Source organism: Malurus melanocephalus, unplaced genomic scaffold (assembly GCF_030028575.1).
Source record: "Malurus melanocephalus ecotype Western Australia unplaced genomic scaffold, MMel_1.1 scaffold_237, whole genome shotgun sequence".
Lineage (NCBI taxonomy): Eukaryota > Metazoa > Chordata > Aves > Passeriformes > Maluridae > Malurus > Malurus melanocephalus.
The window spans coordinates 330648-344245 of record NW_026623469.1 but is presented as its reverse complement, the minus strand read 5'-3'; the positions used below and the strand labels follow the sequence as shown (position 1 = coordinate 344245).

General features: G+C 56.2%; 2 protein-coding genes across 6 annotated transcripts in view; one reads left to right on the top strand and one right to left on the bottom strand.

The window, feature by feature from the left end:
* The window catches only part of LOC130578725 (H(+)/Cl(-) exchange transporter 5), a 43908-nt gene extending 33016 nt beyond the window's left edge, over positions 1 to 10892 (top strand). For 4 of the 5 annotated variants that reach the window (XM_057375031.1, XM_057375032.1, XM_057375029.1 and 1 more), the window contains 2 exons: positions 915 to 1131; positions 2390 to 10892. In XM_057375031.1, the coding sequence (XP_057231014.1) occupies positions 915 to 1131; positions 2390 to 2480 (308 nt within the window). In that variant the 3' untranslated portion in view covers positions 2481 to 10892. The remainder of the gene's footprint in view (positions 1 to 914; positions 1132 to 2389) is intronic. The other variant, XR_008965916.1, reaches the window with a different exon arrangement.
* Positions 10761 to 13598, bottom strand: part of LOC130578727 (tumor necrosis factor ligand superfamily member 10-like) — a 5600-nt gene continuing 2762 nt past the window's right edge. The window contains exons 2-5 of the mRNA XM_057375034.1: positions 12267 to 12413; positions 11986 to 12022; positions 11444 to 11551; positions 10761 to 11197 (exon numbers count right to left, since the gene is read on the bottom strand). Of these exons, the coding sequence (XP_057231017.1) occupies positions 10761 to 11197; positions 11444 to 11551; positions 11986 to 12022; positions 12267 to 12413 (729 nt within the window). The remainder of the gene's footprint in view (positions 11198 to 11443; positions 11552 to 11985; positions 12023 to 12266; positions 12414 to 13598) is intronic.

The following is a 13598-nucleotide window of genomic DNA, read 5'->3' as shown; positions in this document are numbered from 1 at the left end:
TTCATGGTCAAATATCCCAAATATTTTGTTATTCTGAATACCCAGCGTGGTGTTTGGGCTGCCAGACGTACCCCTCCCCAGGAAGTCTCAGAATGCTGATATCAGATGGCAGTGTGGCAGGTACCTACAGTACCTGTGTGTGCACTGCTGTGAAGGTCTGAGCAATGGCCAATACTTGTTTTCCATTCCTGACCYTACTGACGTCCATGGAGCCTGTGCCAGTTGTTAAGTGCTTAAAAATAGTCCTTTAACTGCTCTGCATGGGACCCAAATCAGTGACTCATGAAAGTACAAAGCATTTTATTTACCTGCTCTGAAAACTGGGGAGTTAWAAGTTCTCCAGAACTTGTATTTACCTGGCTAGAGCACAATGAAGTGCCAACTGCCTTGGCTTTGGGCAAGGCAGGTACTGATCCCACCCCTGCAGTGGAATTTTGGAGATCATGGAGGTTCTCCCAGATAAYGAGTGACAGGAYGAGAGGAAATAACCTGAAGTTGTGCTAGGKGAGGTTTAGGTTGGATATTGGTGAAAATTTTTTCATGGAAAGGGTTGTCCAGCTCTGGCACAGCTGYCCAGGGCAGTGGTGGAGTCCCCATCCCTGGAAGTGTTCAGGAAACAAGTGGAAAAGTGGATGTGTCACCTGAGAGTGTGGGTTAGTCRTGACCATGGTGGTGGTGCTGGTCMGTGGTKGRACTTGATGGTCTTGGAGGTCTTCCCCAATCTTAATGATTCCATGATTTCCATAGAAGAAAGACTGGAAACCCATCACACCCTCGCTGGGTGGGAACAGCTCTGRTGAAGGGAAGGAAAGGACTTTTAAAGATGTTAAATATGGGCAGAGGAAAGGAAATATTCTTCCATTTGGCAAGGGAAAGAGGAGTGCTGGTATTTAATCAAATACTTCTCCTTCCAGAAAATGCCCGGAAGAAGCAGGACGGGATCGTGAGCACCTCAGTTATTTGTTTCACTGACTACTGTCCCCCGCTGCCTCCGAGCTCGCCGTCTGTGCTGAAACTCAGGAGCATCCTGGACCTCAGTCCCTTCACAGTGACGGACGAAACGCCCATGGAGATTGTTGTGGACATATTCCGCAAGCTGGGACTGCGCCAGTGCCTGGTCACTCACAATGGGTGAGAGCCCTCGGGTCTGGGGTCAGAAGCTCCTCTGCTTCTAGGGCCAAGGGGACAGCTCTGGGCATCCATTCTGGGGCTGGATGCTGCCTGGAGAAAGGCAGTTGTGACAGCCCAGCTCCAGCTGAAGAGAAAGACAAGGGCTGGAAGGGGAAGGCTCGATGTGGGGATGGATCCTACAGATCAGTCCCCCTCCCAAATGTGGCCACGTGTGTCTTGAAAGTGATGGAATTTGTTTGGTGCCAGGCAGAGAAGTTTGAGCTGGGGAGAGATGAGGGCAAAGATAGAAACTGGGAAAGCTTTTACTGGAGCGTGGCTCCAGCAGGAATTCTGTCCTTGCCTTTGGAGCAGCCCCRTCAGCCCCCCAAGCTGCTCCATGTGCTCCATGCAGATGTCATTCCCAGCTCTCTCATGCCTTTGGGCAGCTGTTTAAAGCCCAGCTGCGAGTGGAGCAGCTTACGGAGCAGCAACAGCTACTGAGAGAGGTCCTTGCAGAGAGGGTGGGGATTAAGGATTATTTATTTCTTTAAATCCTTGTAGGCAGATGGGGATTGGATTCTGCCAGATAGCAAGGGGACAGGATAAGAGCAAATGGCCTCAAGCTGTGCCAGGGGAGGTTCAGGGTGGACACCAGGAGGAATTTACTCATGAAAAGGATGGTCAGTCATTGGAAAGGGGCTGCCCAGGGAAGTTTGGAGTCCACATTCCTGGAGATGTCCAAGGAATTCCTGGATGTGGCACTGAGTGTTCTGGACTGGAGACAAAGTAGGGATTGGGCAATGGTTGGACTTGGTGATCCTGGAGGGATTTTCCAATCTTAATCCTGTGATTTTGTGATAAATAATTGTCTTTTGGTTCCAATCTCTTTACCTTTTTAGTGTAAAGTACTGATGGAGTGTCAGCTGTGGGGCCTGTGAGTGTCAGACTTCACAGAATCCCAGACTGGTTTGGGTTGGGAGGATCTTAAAGCTCATCCAATCCCCACCCCCTGCCTTGGCAGGGACACCTCCCACTGTCCCAGGCTGCTCCCAGCCCCAATGTCCAGCCTGGCCTTGGACACTGCCAGGGATCCAGGGGCAGCCACAGCTTCTCTGGACACCCTGTGCCAGTGTTTTTACCACCCTCAGAGAATGTAATACTTTCTGTGGGGTGTTGCTTTGAATCCCATAAGACTTCAGCCCCTACAAGGGGCTCCATTGCCCCTGCCAGGGTCCCTTTTGGGAGTGTGAGTACATTAAAAATGTKTTTCATTTTTCAGGAAGCTGCTGGGGATCATTACCAAAAAGGATGTACTAAAGCACATTGCACAGATGGCCAACCAGGACCCCAATTCCATCCTCTTCAACTAGAGGCAGACTGTAGGGACTATGTGTCCCACACACCTGGAATTTTCTAACCCATCCTGGATAGACTTTCCTATTTTTATTGAGACCATGGAAATGTTTCCAGTGTTTTCCTCCATGGAGCTGAAGAAGGTATTGTTTTTTTTCTACCAGATAACCAATTGCACTACGGAATCTGTGGAACATGATCTTCTTTTTAGAAGAGAAAAAAGACTTTATTTACRTTGCTTTTGTGAAGTTGCATTGGAAAGATTCCATGAAGGAGTAAAAGCAAAATGTTAGAGAATTGTATTTCCTCCTGTTCTTTTGTTGGAACTGCTGTTATGAACCTGGGGAGGAAAAGCCAAGGTGTTTGTGCTCTTCAGAGGTGTGGAAGGAGCAGGATGGTTTTGCACACAGCGTTCAGGTGGTGGCAGAGGGTGAGCTGAGCTCAGGATGGTCAATTCCCAGTTGGCCCCTTGGGAAAAATCACAACCTTGTGAAGCCAAAATAGGGGAGAGAAAAATAACATTTGGCTGGCTGAGGCTGCCCGGCTGAAAGAAGGAAAAAAGCCCAAAACCCAAACCAACCCCCACAGCTCAGATCTCTTTAAAATTTGGCCCAGTTTCTGACTGGGAAGATGCTGGTTTTGATTAATTAGTTAATGTATTAATTACTCTGCTGCTGCATTGTCAGAAGAACCCCAAGGAGGAGGCAGCAAGAGTTCACAGGTGTCTTCCCATCCTGCTCCCTTTCTTAGATTCATGCCCAAGGATTTCTTCTCCTTGATTTCCCTTGAGCATGACACTTAAAATCCCAGAATTGTACCTTCCTGCCCATCCCCAAAACCCTGAAATGGTGTTTGACCCAGCACAGGTGGCCTCCTCCTCTTGCTGTCCCCCTGGAGAGCCTGTGCCTGGGACATTGACACGATGGTGTTCCCAGCTCCCCCTGATCCCAGCCGGAGGATTCCCAGCATGGCACTGCTCCAGGTTTCCTTTGGCCAACAACTATGCAAGAAACCCTTCCCACGCAGCCCAACTCAGTCCCTGTCCCAGCACTGACCAAATGATGCTCCTGTTAATAAAACTCTGCCCCTTTACTGGAGTCTGGGAGGCTTCTGGATGCTGTGGGAGGCTGATGCTGTTCATCCTGGCTTCAGCTGTTTATGGTCCTTGGTAAACCTGTTCRTAGGGAGTGGGGACTTACGCCTGGACTTGGCTGGGTCCAACTCAGAATCTCTCCGATACAAATTCCTTGTCTTTCCAAGGAGCAAAAGCCAGATTCTTGATCTTCCAAAGCCATCCAGGAGCCAGTCCCTGCTCTGCTGCTTCCACCTGATGTCTCAATCCTTGTACAGCTCAAAGCTGCTTCAGCCCGAGATGTCATCGATGAATCCAGTTTCTTGTGCTTGGAAAATAAAAGCCTGGACTGGTCTGTGATGGTTTTGTGCAGCAGATCGTTGGAATTCTTTGTGTGCTGCCTCAGCCCTGGCCAGCAGCAGCAGCATTGCCTTTAAATGCCTTTTTTTTTGTTTTGTTTGGAGGGCAGATGGATGCTCTGGGGATCTGGGGCTGAGTCCAGGGAAGAAGCTGCCTTCTCCCAGTCCCCTTGGAGCTCCTTCCTGGGAATACCTGTTTTGTACATGCTGGCTTCTCTTCCCCGTGGCACACCTAGGATACCAGAAACACAAAGCTTTTCTGTTTTCTCCTCAACTTACCATACTCAGGAAGGTCCCAGCTTGAGAAATTTGATCCTGCTTCAGTTAGATCCATGATCCATGAGTGATTCCTCTCCTTGTGGGAAGGCTGCAGCAGCCCAGTGCGAAGGTAAGGTGCCAAAAGGGAAATTGATGTGCAGGGTTATCCCAGATGGAACGCCCCAGCTGGCTTGTGGCTAATCCCAGCTGCTCCTGGGGAAGCAGGAGGGCAGGGAGCAGCTGTCAGAGGGAATTGCAGCTGCTCTGCTGCTTGGGAATGGGAGCTCAGGGCAGGAAACATCTGCCCAGCAGCTCCTGGCTCTGCGGCAGCTGGTGCTGGGTCTAGCCAATGGATTGTTTTTCAGTGGGAGAAGTGTCCTGGGGTGCTGTCCGGAGAAAGTCCAGTCTGGGAGGGTGAGAGTGAGGAAGGGAGGAGAAACACAAGCAGGGCTGGGCTTTAGGGAGGCTCTGTTTGGGTGCAGGTGGGATTCTGAGTCCTCACAATGCCAAACGAAATGTGAAAATGGGGGAGTAGAAGAGGAACATTGCAATGGTCCAGGGCCTTTCCAGGCCTCTTGCTGGGCAGATCCCTCCCTCCCGCATCTTTTGAATGTGCTCATTGACCTGCTTTGMCAGCTGGAGGTCTAGAACACATGGGTGAGGTGGGAATGGACTTTGGAGCAGGGCTTTGGAGCTGCTCTGTCTGCAGCAGCCTCCTCACCCGCTTATCCCACAAAAATGGGGTCTGTGCCTGGAAAATCCTCAGTCCAGCTCCAGGCCTGTTTCTAAGCCATAGTTTCTGTGCAGTGAAACCTGTAGCAAAATGACCTGATTCCTGTTGCTGAGTTGGTTCATCGTGGTGCAGGATACGAGGGACATGTGGGACTGCTGCAGGGACGGATGGGTCACTCCAYCCTAGGGTTGGTGCTTCCCTCACCTGTTGAGCTGTGCTCAGGAGAAGCTCCTGGCTGTTCCCTTCTGCTTTCATTGAATTTCTTTAATTCCTGCAAGTTCAGCACCTTTTGGCTCCACACTGCCAGTGGGCAGGGACAGATGGGATATTGGGGAGAAATTCTTGGCTATGAGGGTGGGGAGGCTCTGGAACAGGGTGCCCAGAGAAGCTGTGGCTGCCCCTGGATCCCTGGCAGTGTCCAAGGCCAGATTGGACCCTGGAGCTTGGAGCATCCTGGGACGATGGAAGGTGTCCCTGCCATGGCATGGGGTGGGATGGGATGGACTTTAAAGWACTTCCAAACCAAAYCATTCTGTGATTCATCGAAACCTCTGTGCAGGGGAGGGAGTGAACTCTGGGTTTTTACTGGGAGCACTTTCTGCAGTGTCCCAACTCCACAGGGCTGTGTGGAAGAGGTTCCCCTTCCCCAGGGCACTTCCAGCTCCTGAGAAAGGCTTTACCCTGTCTAGTTCTTGCTCATCCATTGCTTTACTTAAGGAGGAGGAGCCGTGTGATTCCCTTCAGCAGAGATGGGGATGCAGGACAGAGCTGGAGACATCATCCCCTGGATGATCTTCCCCGTGTTACCCGGGAGGACCTGGCGGGTTGCAGTATCCTATTTATGGCCTTTGATTTTGGGGACCTGTCAGGGGCTGTGGGAAGCTGGAAGGGCGGGATGAGAGTGGGGGGAGCCACCTTTGGCCTCCCAGTGAGCTGATTCCATGGTTCTGTGGAATAATGCAGGGGTTTGAACTGGACACAAAATGAGGAATTTTATTTAAAAGTGGAATTGTTTTTTCCTGGTCTCCAGCTTGGGAAGAACGCGGGGGCAATAAAGGGAAAAAGTGCGTTTGAGCCGTGCAAGAGGGCTGTGAGCCTGGCTAGAGCTGGCTCTGCACTTCTGTGGTGCGAAGCTGGAGCTGGGGCTGTGTCCGACAGGGAGCAGGGGGATATGGTCACTGCTTCCCTAAACACTGGGGCTGCTGCTGGGAGCCACAGGCTGTGCGGGGAAATGAAATTCGCACTGCAAAGGGAGAGAAATTCCCTTCTTTAATCTGGCGTTTCAGTGGGGTCTCGGGAGAGGGGCCGGGAGCAGCACGGCTGGGATGGGATGGGATTAAATAGCCTTTAAAGGTCCTTCCGACCCAAACCATCTGTGATTCCACCATGGATGAGCTGAGCGTCCTGYCTGCAGCAGCACTGGGTTCCCTCTACTTGCTCACAGCGCCCCACATTAATGTTTTCCCGAGGTTTTTGAGGAGCCTCCCGCAGCTCCGCGAATCCTTCGTGCTGTAGGAAAGAGGTTTCTGTTTTGTTTCCCTCTTTTCCAGGCTGAATTGCTGCCTGGGGGAGCGGCGGCTGGGGAGGTGCCCCGGGGCAAAGCGAGGGGCGCTGCTGGGGTTACAGCCCGCTGCCTCTCTTTGTGTGCTTTATTTACAATGTCCGAGGAATGATTTCCTGCCGCGGTGACGTGGATTTCGGCGTGGATTTCCTCTCCCCACTGTGAACTCGGGCCGGGCTGGGGACTTGAAAGTAAAACGAGGTTTTGTCTGGAGGGGAGGGAAACTTGGAGGTAGCGAYGAGCTGGTTCACAAAGAACAAATGGGGAAAAAAAGAGCCTTCGGCACCAGATGTATTCAGAGACAAAGGCTTGGGTCGTGAACGCCCTGGGCTGGGCCATGTCTGTGCTGAGGTCAAAGCAGCTCCTCGGCWGTGGAGATAAGAGGGTCCTTTGGCAGCGGCTGCAGGAAGCACTTTGTGTCTGGGCTGAATGCACACGGAAGCCGTGGGAAATCAGGTCAGCATGGAGATGGCATTGGTGCTGCAGTCACTCCCTACCTCCCGGGCTGGGCTACAGCAGGAGCGAATCATCCTGGGATGGGATGGGWTGGGTGGGAAAGGACCTTAAAGCCCCTCCAGTGCCACCCCTGCCATGGCAGGGACACCTCCCACTGTCCCAGGCTGCTCCCAGCCCCAATGTCCAGCCTGGCCTTGGGCACTGCCAGGGATCCAGGGGCAGCCACAGCTTCTCTGGGCACCCTGTGCCAGGGCCTGCCCACCCTCACAGGGAATTTCTCCCCAGTATCTCATCTGACTCTGTCCTCCTTCCGTTTGTGGCCGTTAAAGAAGAGCCAGGCAGTTTCAGAGTTGTCACTGTAGGGTGGTGCTGCCTGGGGAGCTGGAGCTCTCAGGTTTGGGGGATTCTGSTGTTTTTTCCTGTGCCTCTCCCCAGCCTGGGGGAGGTGCTGGCAGAGCAGGCACGGGGAAAAGTATCCCTGGAGCGTGTGGGATGATGCACCCTGCCTTTGGCACTGGAAAGACAAACTGCTCCTCCCTGGGGGATGGGTTGGGTCTCTGCACCGACGCTTGGCCCCGCTCCTCTTCCCCCCAGGCCCCTGTTCCCTGGGCACACGAGGCTCACCTGGACCTGCCCTCAGCTGCAGGGAGGGATCCGGTTGGGATCCATGGGAAGAGCACAGCTCTGCTGGAGCAGAAGCAGCTTCCTGAATATTCCTTTACTGGTGGGTCTTGGAGCATCTTACAAAGCCTAATGTCCACCAGGATCTTGTATAGTGGGGAAACTGAGGCACRGAGGCTTCARTTTGAGCACGTGTGGGCAGGGTCCTTGCCAGCTCCATCTGCTCCCTCAGCCCTGGCAGCTGTGGTCAGCACATCCCAATTGCCCCATCAAACCCCCTGAATCAAGGACTCCCCCTATGCTAAAAAAGCCTCTTTGCAGTGTCTCTTGTGTCTCCACCACTGCTCTCCCTCTCTGTGAAGGACCTGGGGCAAAGCRGGCTTTGCTCTCCTGTGTGACTTTAAAAACAGCCCAAACAAATTGGATTTTGGGAAGGATGTGTCTGGATCAGCTGTGTCCTTTATGTGTGGGGATACAAAGTTGTTTTAGTGACCACTGACTTCACTTGCTAGTAGGAGCTGCAGTGAACCCGTCAGCAATACTCATGCCAAAATAGCGAGATKTAATTTTTAATAAACAATTTTGAGAATAAAAAGCTGTATGAGAAATCTTCAATACTTTGYTCCCCTTGTGCAGCAGATTTTGTTTCCTCGCTCGGAGAGAAGTGTTGTGTCCTCATCCAGGTCTTTCCACACTTTGTTCCTCTCCCCTGGAGCAAGTCCTGGGACGGACAGTGCAGGCACAGGTGCCTGGGGTGGTTTTTAGAGGCTGGGTTCTCCTGCTGCTGGGTTCTCCTGCTGCTGGGTTCTCCTGCTGGTAGCCAACCCCCTTGTCCAGGTGGGAGCACGGCCCTGGCCAGGCTCAGGGTGTCCAGCCCCTCTCCTGGAAGCACCAGGACAGGGAGCACGCTGGCAGAGGCACAGGGGCCTGGGGGGCTGAGGCTGTTTAGGATAACTGGTGCCAGTCCCTCACAGTGAGGAGTTCCAGGACTGCTTGGCTCTCCCCAGACAGGGTGAGGCTGCTCTTTGCCCTGATGCTGCTGGAGTTCTCCTTCTCCCGTCCACCCACCCACGAGCCCTCTCCTTTCCAGAAAGGCAGGGTGGCCCTTTTCCCACTGGCTCCAAGCCCAGCTCTCCCTGCTCACGCACACTGAGCTGCTTTCCCTGCTTCCTCCGTGGCAAGCGCAGCCTCCTGCCACTTCCATCAGCCATGTCCACTTCAAACTCCCTTTCAGAGGAAATCTTGGAGCCACCTGCGGCATTTCCTGTGACCCTGGCTTGGCTGGTTCAGCTCTGCTCTCCGATGGCTGCTGCCAGAGGCAGGATAAGCTTGGAGCTGCCTGGGGCTGTTTGGGACCAGAGATGTCAAGAGCCCTGCTGTAGTCACCACGATAGCTGGGACAGCAGAAGGTGGGATGAGAGGTGGAGGAGAAGGGATGGTTTGAGAGTGGAGGGGTTTGTAGTGTCTTGTTTGCTTTGGGTGAGAGCCCAATGTGCTCCAGGGCCAAGTGCTGCAGAGCCAAGGCTCAGCTCAGCTCCCCACATCCCTCCATGGGCAATGGGAGAGTGAGACCCTRCAGCCCTGCCAGCGGGGGATCAGCCCTGTGCCCCCTTTGGARGCTGCAGGAGGGTGCTCTCAGGCTTTGGATGAGATTTGGGAGGTTCTGGGAGAATCCTCCTTTGTGTTTGGGGCTAGTCCAGGTGTTAGTGTGCAGGTGCCAGGGTGGCAYTGTGCTCTGTGGGGGTCGGATCAGCCCCCTGGATCAGGAGCCCACAAGAGACGGGGCTGGAGAGTGGGAATGGCCAGACCCGGGGGTATGGGGGGATGTGGGCTCAGCCCCCAGCCTTTGCCAAGGGTGTGGAGGGCCAGCAGTCAGGCCTGGAAGCTGTGGCAGGGATGGCAGGAGTGAGGAGCAGCCCCTGGGGTCTGGCTGTGCCCTAGGCTGGGGCTGGCAGTCCTGAACTCAGAGAGGAGGAGCAGCAGGGTCCCCTGGGATCCCCTGGGAGCTGGTGGGTGCAGGGGAGCCCGAGGAGCAGGGCCAGGCTCAGGTCCTGGGGGTTCCTGCAGGAGCTGTCCCAYGGGAGAGGAAGGCACGGGGTGGAGAAGCAGGGACACCTTCCCTTGGGACTCGCCCAGCGGTGCGTGGGGGCAGCAGCTGTGCAGCCCTTGGAGGTGCTGGGGGTGCAAGATGAGCAGGAGTCTTTGCTGGACTCTGGAGCTCTGGGGCACCCCAACTGTSCCAGGCTGTGTCCTGTGTGCCAAGGGGCCAAACTTGTGCTGGGTACAGACTTTATTCCATCCTCAAGGGAGCCCCACTACCGCTCTGCCTGTGAATACCCAGAAAAGGGTATAGAAAAGGGGGCTGTGCCCAGCCCCCGGGCCCGTGGGCACAGCTGGGCCCCACTCTGCCCTGCCTGAACCCACCTTTGGCCTCTGGGGTGGCCTCTGTCACCCCGGGGTTGGTTTGGTCCCTCCAAGTCCTGCTGGTGACTGCTGGGCTCACCTGGAGCTGGAATCCCACAGGGATTGCCGGGCTGGAGGTGTGAGGAGGTGGGGACTGCGCTGTCCATGAGRGCTGAGGGGACAGAATCCCCGCGGCCAGAGGTGCCTGGTCAGTGGCCATGCTGAGCCCCTGGCCTGCCTCAGCCTGGCTCGGTCACCACGTGCCCCAGTGCCACGTGCCAGGTGTGGTGCCGGGATGGCGGCTGCTCCGGTGTCACGGTCCTGCCCTTTGGCCTCCCTGCAACCATTGCTGACATCGCCCCAGGCTTCTGATCCAAACTGAAACTCCTTCCTTCCCCTCCAGAGGCTGACACTGCAYCTGCCCCATCCCTGTGAGCTCTGCCCCRGAGGTGTCCCAGGGGTGCTTCCAGYYCTGAGACCCTGGCACCCACACCCCTGCCCAAAGTAGGGTCAGTCTCATAGGGGTCACCCTGCCACAGGGACACTTTGTCTTGCAGTGACAGGTGTGGCCCTGGTGCCTCTCCTGCTGCAGGGAGCCATTGGGAGGTGATGTGTCACCAGGGCTGGGATGTCCCCTGCAGGTCCTTGGAGCCCCTTGTGGTTCACTGGCTTCCTCCCAGCTGGAGAATGGCACCGAGCCCAGCGAGTCCCTGCGGGCAGCCACCTTTGTGCCCTTCTTGGCTCATCCCGCACCGCGAGGGCCAACCCTGTGCCACCCTCAGGCCATYGGTTGCTGTCCAGGGGCCATTGGGAGCGGTGGGAGCGGAGGGGATGTCACAGGTCGAGCCGGAAGGCCCCGAAGTAACTGGCTGCTGCATCGTTGTAGTCGATGGCCAAGGAGGAGACGGAGACAAAGAGCTCATCGCCGGCCTTGAGCTCGAAGAGTCCGCCCTGGTAGAGCGCGTGGAGCCCGTAGTCGGCCTCGGGCGCCCAGCACTTGGTGCCCACGCCCTTGAGCAGCAGCACGGGCTGGCTGTGCGCCGGCTGCCACTGGATGCACTGCACGAGCTGCGGGCCCGAGTCGCGSGCGCCGGCGCCGCGGTAGCGGAAGTAGATCTGCGAGTACACGTAGTACTTGCCCGGCTGCTCGACGCGCAGCCGCCCGGCCCGGTACGTCATGTTGTGCACGTGCGAGTGCAGGCTGCCGTGCCCCCAGTGCGTGATGGCGTGGCGGCATGACTGGGACAGGTTCCCGAAGCGCTGGGAGCTCCCTGTGGGAAGGAAGGGGCGCTGAGGGAGTGGCCGCTCGGGGCAGCTCAAGGAGGAGGTGGCTCTGACTCCTTCCAGCCATCCAGCCTGGAGCAGTGGAGAAGGGGTCTAGGAGCGAACAAGAGAGCCCTCTCCCCATCAGCCACCCCACACCTTCTCCATCCTGGGTCCCCTGCCCTTTTGGGAAGGGCTCTGCCCTGTTCCCATCCCAGAGAGCCCCCAGTGCCTAGAGGGGTTCCCCGACTCACCATCCTGRGCCAGGTTCTGTGGGCGAAGGGCGAGGTGTGCTGAGGGCTTCCCGGCTGCTTTGGGAGGCAGCTGCCCCTCCGAGGTGTTGAAGTATCTGCGCCAGGCCTCTGCAGGAAAGGGACACGGTGTCAGGACAGAGCTGGGGACATCCGGCCCTGTGCCAGTGCAGCTGGGAAATGCCCCACTGACCCACCCAAGAGAAAGGTTACTGAAGGATGAAAATGTCTCGTCAATCATCAACCAACCCCTGTGTGCTGTGCCATGGCCCTGGCTCCCTGGACTCCGGATAAATGGACATGGCTGTCCCCACAGCCCATTCCTGGAATGTGGGCCTGTCATTGCCAGTGGGACAATCCTGGCTCTGCCCTCTCCTGCCCCAGCTCACAGTAGCGGAGTTTGCCCTGGGAGTGACCTGCCCTCCCACCTCCCTCTGGCCTCCCGTGGGTCACTGCCACCATAGGTCACTGCCACCGTGGGTCACGGCTCCTGCGGGTCAGCTCTGGCTGCAGCCCTGGAGCCAGGCCAGGAGGGACTCACTCACCCTTCACAGCGCTCCTGCGGATGATGTTCTCTGTCACCTGCGCCACAGAGAAGAGAAAGCCCCTGGGTAAAGGTGACACAGGCATTCCCCACGCCCCAGCTCCTCCTCCAAGCCTCCATCACCTTCTCTGTTACGCTGTCTCTGGACTCCACCAGCTCCTCGCTCCCACTCCCACCTGAAACAACTCTGGCCACTCCCCGCTCCCACTGCTCTGGTGAGGTGGATGGGCACACTCAGGCAGGGGGACAGCCAGGAGCTCTCCCATCCTCCTCTTGGCTCACCGTGGCCACATAGGCTTTGATGGTGCTGGCCAGCTTGAGACAGCCCTGGCTGCTGCTCAGCTCCTCCAGGCTGGAGCCCTCGGGCTGCTGATTGAGCATCTGCAGACAGCGCAGCTCCTCCACACTGCCCGGAGCCTGGGATTTCAGCTGGGATGGAAACAAAGCGGGATGTCAGACTGGGACAGATGGGGGAGCAGCCAGGATCTCGGTGGGGTGCAGGCATGGGGCAGCCACTTCCAGCCTGGCCGCTCCAGCATCAGGGGTGCTCAGAGAATGACCCTGACCCTTGACCCTGGAGCTGGTAGTGGAAYATGCAGCACCACTGGCTGTGTCCCCTGTGTGGGATGGAGGGWGAGGGCAGTAAGAGGCTTGGGGTGKATCCAARTTCAGTTACAAATCTGTTTTTTGTGAATTGAACATGTTAAATTTCATCCCGTCCTCCCAGGATGCTTGGGAGATCATCCCAGTGCTTTGGGAAGCACGCCAGCCCTTCATGGAGTTCCAGCACCAAGTGGGAGCAAAAGGAAGAGGCAGGACTCAAGGACATTTACAAACCACAGAGCACCAAGGAAAGAACCCAAAATTCCCATTATCCATCTCCTTTACCTCTTCCTCCCTGTCCCGGGGATAATGAGACTCCTCCAGCTGCAGGAGGTGCTCACTGCTCCGGGGCAGGAGCTGCTGCCGGGGACTGGACGTGCCCAGGCAGCCAGGGCCACTCTTCTGCTGTTTCCCGAGCTCAGCTAGGATTGCAGAACAAGCTCTGGCACAGCTCAGCCCTTCAGCTGCTGAGCCTAGACCCCAAACTGTGCTGGAGCAGCCCGGGCAGAGTGTGGGCACTTCCCTGTGCTGGGGAGTATCCTCTCCTCGGGCCTGTCCCAGGGCTGTCCTGGCGCTGTGCCAGCTCCACTCTGGCCATGTTATGGTGATCTTTATCCCTGACCACACACTACACTGTGCTGCTGTCCAGGGAAACTGAGGCACAGATGGGATGGCTGACCTGAAATTGGTTTGCCAGGAGCTGGGAATGAACACACTGGCACCTTGGCCAGCTTACCTCTATCACCTGGGTGGTTCCCAGGTCCCAGGACAGACCCAGGAGTCATTGGGTGGCCACGTGGTCACCTGGGGCTTGGCCATCTCCAGCACCTCATGTGCCCCCCACATCCTGGTTGCTCTGAGCCCACTCAGCCCCGCTGCCCACCACAGCTGTGGGCACCTGCTGCCTCCCACCACAATGTGCTTACGTTTGGGATCTCTATCCCATCTGTACATGGATATGCTTCTGCATTGATGGGATATTGGGATTGAAACAGCCTCTAGACCTGCAGA